Source organism: Psammomys obesus, unplaced genomic scaffold (genome assembly GCF_907164565.1).
Source record: "Psammomys obesus unplaced genomic scaffold, mPsaObe1.curated_primary_1811, whole genome shotgun sequence".
NCBI classification, from domain to species: Eukaryota; Metazoa; Chordata; class Mammalia; order Rodentia; family Muridae; genus Psammomys; species Psammomys obesus.
In genome coordinates this window covers 47,272,218-47,278,217 of record NW_026587216.1, presented here as the reverse complement: position 1 = coordinate 47,278,217, position 6,000 = coordinate 47,272,218, and the positions used below count along the sequence as shown (strand labels likewise).

Genomic DNA, 6,000 nt, shown 5'->3' with positions numbered 1-6,000 from the left:
TTCTTCTTCTTCTTCTTCTTCTTCTTCTTCTTCTTCTTCTTCTTCTTCTTCTTCTTCTTCTTCTTCTTCTTCTTCTTCTTCTTGCATTTAGGTGAGCCATTAAGTTGCTTGAATGAGATGCTTCGATTTTCTTGAAGGCATTTAGTGCTATGAATTTAGGTCTTAGCACTGCTTTCATTGCATTCCATAAGTTTGGGTATGTTGTGCCTTCATTTTCAATAAATTATAGGAAGACTTTAATTTCTTTCTTTATTTCTTCCCTGAACCAGCTGTCATTGAGTAACGAGTTGTTCATGTGTGTGTAGGCTTTTTGTTATTTCTGTAGTTGTTGGGGTCCAGCTTTATTCCATGGTGGTCAGATAGGGTACAAGGAATTGCTTCCATCTTCTTGTATCTGTTGAGTCTTGCTTTGTGACCAAATATATGGTCTAATTTGGAGAAGGTGCCATGAGGTGCTGAGAAGAAGGTGGTAAATTCTTTTTTGTTTGGGTGAAATGTTTTTTCTGTAGCTGTCTGTTAGGTCCATTTGATTCATGACCCCTGTTAGAGTCATTTTTTTTAAATTTGTTTTGTTGACCTGTCCTTTTTTGAGAGTAGGGTGTTGAAGTCTCACACCATTAATGTGTGGGGATCTATGTGTAGTTTAAGTTTTATTAATGTTTCTTTTACAAATGTGGGTGCCCTTGTATTTGGAACAAAAATATTCAGGGTTGTGATGTCTTCCTGGGGGAATTTTCCTTTGATGAGTATAAAGTGTCCTTCCCCATCTCTTTTGATTAATTTTGGGTGAAATTCTATTTTATTAGCTATTAGAATGGCTACTCCTGCTTGCTTCTTGGGTCCATTTCCTTGGAAAATCATCTTCCAGCCCTTTACTCTCAGGTAATGTCTATCTTTGTGACTTAGGTGTGTTTCTTGTATGCAACAGATTGCTGGGTCTTGTTTACACATCCATTCTGTCAGTCTGTCTTTTTATTGGAGAATTGAGTCCATTCATGTTGAGAGAGATTAATGGTCAGTGGCTGTTAGATCCTTTGATTTTGATGTTGGCTGTGTTAGTGTGTTTGTGTGCTTGGCAACTTTTAGTTTTGCTGTAGTTAGGTTTTTTATTTCCTGTGATTTCCTGAAAGTAGTTAGTTTTCTTGGGCTGTATTTTCCTTCTAGTATCTTCTTTAACACTGGATTTGTTGGTATTATCATTGAAATTTGTTTTTGTCATTGAATATCTTGTTTTCTCCATCTATAATGACTGAGAATTTTACTGGGTCTAGTAGCCTAAGCTGATATCTGTGTTCTCTTAGGGTCTGCTTGATATCAGTTCAGTCCCTTCTGGCTTTCATAGTCTCTGTTGAGAAGTCAGGTGTGATTCTGATGGGTTTGCCATTATATGTTCCTTGGCCTTTTACCCTTGCAGTTTTTAATATTTTTTTTTCTTTGTTTGGTATACTTACCGTTTTGATTATTGTGTGGCGGGAGGATTTTCTTTTCTGGTCTAATTTATGAAGTGTTCTGTAGGCCTCTTGTATGCTTATAGGCATCTCCTTTAAGTTGGGGAAATTTTCTTTTATGATTTTGTTGAAAATAGTTTCTGGGCCTTGGAGACAAGAATCTTCTTTTTCCTCTATTCCTATTATTCTTAGGTTTTTTTTTTTTTTTTTTTTTTTTTTTTTTTTTTTTTTTTTTTTTTTTGTTTTTTTTTTTTTTTTTTTTTTTTTTTTTTTTTTTTTTTTTTTTTTTTCTTTTCTTGTTGTCTTAGATTTCTTGGATGGTTTGTATCAGGAATTTTTTAGATTTATTGTTTACTTTGATGGCTACATCAATTTCTTCCACTGTATTTTCCATACCTGAGATTCGTTCTTTCATCTCTTGTAGTCTGTTAGTTATGCTTACCTCTGTAGTTTCTGTTTTCTTTCCTAAGTTCTTCCTTTCCATGATTTCCTCTATTTGTGTTTTCTTTAATTTTTCCAATTCTATCTTCAGATCTTGAACTGTTTTCTTGATTTCCTTCACCTGTCTGACTGCATTTTCCTGTTTTTCCTTCATTTCCTTCACCTGTTTCTGAACATTCCTGTCTCTTTTATTTCTTTCAGTGATTTAATCATTTCCTCTCTGAAAGCCACAAACTATTTGGCTGCATCTTCCAGTAATTCTTTAAGGATGGACATAATCTGTTTGATGTTATCTTCCTCTAATTCTTTATGTATTTTATTTTGTTTTCTCCATTATCCTCTTCATAAGCATAGATGTAAAGTCATTTTCTTAAATTTCACTTATGTTAGGGTGTTCAGGGTTACTTTCCCCTGGATAACTGGGTTCTCGGAATGCCATATTACTTTGGCTTTTGTTGGTTGTGCTTTTACGCTGGCCTCTACCCATCTGGCTGTTTCAGGTGTTGGCTGTTAATTTCTGGTGCTTTCTTGAATCCTGGGCAGGGTTCTGAAGGAGACTTCTTCAGCTTTTTGGGTATGGTCAACTGAATGATGGTGTGTCTCAGGAATTGCCACATTAGACCTCAGGCGTATAGACCTGTGTGGTAACTGCTCTCCTTTCACAAGGAGAAGTCCTGAAGACAACTGCCCTGCTCCTGGGTTTCTTGCTCTGAATTTAATGAGGTGCTGCTGCTCTTACTCTGTGTTTGCTAGGCATAGCCCTCTTGAAGAACCAAGGAGTCCAGCAGTTTTGTCAGTTTAGCTCAGGATATCTGATTGTACCTTGGAGCAGTATCTGGGGGCTGATCCAGTGGCTCTCAGGCTTCTATAAATCTAAGGTTGGAGCAGTGTGTCCCAGTACCCTCGGGGTAATCAGTGGGATGTGAGCACAGTGCTCATGCATACAGTCAGAGGCTAGAGCCTGGAGCCTGCGGGAACCCAGAAACTTTTCTGGAGCCGGGGGTCCTGAGGTTAGAGCTGATGTTTTCCCTATGGTGGGGTTTCCTCCCAACAGGAAGACCCAGTCTGTGGTGTTTTAGTGTCCCCAGTTCCCTCTGGGATGACAAATTGAGCACGCAGGAGGAGTGACTCTCCCTCACTGTAGATTGGGTGCCTGGGCACCTCCAAGAACCTGGGAACTTATCCCAAAAACTTTTAGGGATGGGGGAGGGGAGTTGGCTGAGTGATCTAGAGCTTGGACCTGCTGTTTACCTCATTAAAGGGTTTCCTCCCAACAGAGAAACTCAGGCTCTGGTGTTGTGGTACCCACAATTCAGTCTGAGACAGTGGTCAGAGCACGTAGACAGTGACTCTGAGCTGGCGGCCCAGTACCCACTGGACCTGAGAACTCTTCTGCAGTTTAGCTGGGTGACCTGAACCAGACTGATTCCCACACCGTGGGGTTTCCTCTCACCTGGGAAACACAGTCTCTGGTGTTTGAGGGCCAGAGTTCTGCCACTGTGCTATCCCTGCTGTGCTGCTGGTCAGAAACTGTCCTCCTGGAATGGCTATTTTGGATCTCTCCCCCTTTTTTCTTTTGTATACAGGAAGGCTCCTTTTTTTTTTTTTTTTTTTTTTTTTTAGTTAATTTTGTATCAGCCTCTTTGTTCAAGGAGTTTTTCAGCTGTAGGAGTGCAAATACCACAGGATCATCTCTTCAAAAGCTGAAAGAGCATTTGACAAAATCTAACACCCATTCACGTTTTACATTTTGGAGAGATCAGAGATACAAGGCAAATATGTAAACATAGTAAAGACAATATACAGCAAGCCTGGAGCCAACATCAAACTAAATGAAAAGAAACTTATATCAATCCATTAAAATCAGAGATAAGGCAAGGCTCCCCACTCTCTCTGTAACTCTTCCACATAATGTTGGAAGTCCTACCTAGGGCAATAAGACAACTAAAGGAGATAAAGGGATATAAATCAGCAAGGAAGAGGTCAAAGTATCACTATTTGCAGATGATATGATAGTGACCCCAAAAGTTCTACCAGAGAACTCCTAAAAAGTCTTCTTTGGTTAATACCTAAAATGGTCTTCCTTTTTTGTTAAAAAAATTATCCAGTATCTAATTGTAATTTAGTTTCTATTGAAGTTTAAGTCATCATGAAGCCAGTTATTATAGTAAATGTTGAAAGTTTATTCAAAAGTCAAATGTAGTTTTGTTGTAGATCTTTTGAAACAAAGTACAAATGAAAATAAATTAAAAATTGGAAATTTTAATTCTTCTAATACATTAGCTTTGTATTTTTTGTTTTTGTTCTGTTTTATTTTGCTTTGGCCTCTGAATTTATAATCTCTCTTTCATTCTTTTCTAAGGCCAACTCACAGAACAGCTCATGAACACAGTATTGTGTTCAAGACACTGAAGAAAATTCCAGAGGTAGCCTCTCAGCTCAGCAATAAGCATCTGAAAATTCTGAGTAAGAAAATCTTTTCTCAAGTCTGGATCAAAGATAGCTTAGGTATGTGACAAATGTGGGGAATCTGGTAGAATGAAATGCATATATGTATGTCAACTTGGCTTTTTTAAATGATGATTTTACTTGATATGCTAAATATACTCTTTAAAGACAATCTACTTTCAGGGAATGTTATTTGAATAACATCTTACACTTTAGTAAAATTTATAGCATATTGTCTTAGGGTTCTATTGCTGTAAAGAGACCACAACAACTCATTTTTAATTTTTTAAATTTATTACAATTTATTCACTTTGTATCCCAGCTGTAGTCTCATCTCTCATCCCCTCTCAATTCCACCTTCTCTCCCTCTTCTCCTCCCATGCCGCTTTCTCAGTCCACTAATAGGGGAGGTCCTCCTCCCCTTCCCTTTCATCCAAAACTATCAGGTCTCATCAGAACTGGCTGCATTGTCTTCCTCTTTTGCCTGATAAGACTGATCCACAATCAAGGGGGGGTGATCAAAGAGCCAGCCACTGAGTTCATGTCATAGACAGCGCCTATTCTCCTTACTAGGGAATCTACTTGAAGACTGAGCTACCATGGGCTATATCTGTGCAGGTGTTCTAGGTTATCTCCATGCATGGGCCTTAGTTGGAGTATCAGTCTCAGAAAAGACCCCTGTGCCCAGATATTTTGGTTCTGTTGTTCACCTTGTAGAGCTCCAGTCCCCTTGAGGTCTTTCTATATCCCCTTTCTTTTATAAGATTCCCTGCTCTCTGCCCAAATTTTGGCTATGAGTCTTAGCATCTGCTTTAATACCCTGCTGGGCAGAGTCTTTCAGAGGCCCTCTGTGGTATGCTCCTGTCCTGTTCCCTGTTTTTTCCATATTCTGAAACTTCTCCAATGGGAACTAGAAATGATCATCCTGAGTGAGGTATTCATTCCAGAAGCAGAAAGACACACATGGTATATACTCTCATATAAGTGGATATTAGATATATAATATAGGATAATCATACTAAAATCTGTACACCTAAAGAAGCTAAGCAAGGAGGACCCTGGGCAAGATGCTCAATCCTCATTTGGAAAGGCAAATGGGATAGACCACGGAACACAGCAACTCTTATAAAGGAAGATATTTAATCGGGGCTGGCTCACATTTCAGAGCTTTAGTCCACTCTCATCATGGTGGGAAACATGGCAGTGTGCAGGCCGACATGGTGCTATAGAAGGAGCTGAGAGTTGTACATATTTATCTACAGGTAGAAGAAGGAGACTGTCTTCCTAGGCCTAACTTGAGTATATGATCCTCAAAGCCCAAATTCATAGTGACATGCTTCCTCCAATCAGGCCACACCTACCTCAACAAGGCCACACCTCTTAATAATGTCATTCCCTACAGACCAAGTGTTCAAACACATGAGTCTAAGGTGCTCATTCCTAGTCAAACCACCACACATATGCTTGTGTACTTTGGGTATATCCAAATTAGTCATATTAACCCCCTGAAACAAAATGGGTTTAATTCCCCGGACTTCTGGTTCATCAGGTCCGGGATGGCGTCTAAATTAGATTTACAATCATTTGTTGGTGACAGCAATGTATGGTACAAATTTAGTAGCAATCCCCAGCTGCCTTTCAAAATCGGTTAGAGTGCTTGCCT

The 6,000-nt window shown here is 39.1% G+C and overlaps 1 protein-coding gene across 1 annotated transcript in view; it reads left to right on the top strand.

Moving 5' to 3' along the window:
• Positions 1 to 6,000, top strand: part of Cnbd1 (cyclic nucleotide binding domain containing 1) — a 411,690-nt gene that overhangs the window by 248,273 nt on the left and 157,417 nt on the right. The window contains 1 exon segment of the mRNA XM_055603581.1: positions 4,252 to 4,397. Coding sequence (XP_055459556.1) covers positions 4,252 to 4,397 — 146 coding nt within the window.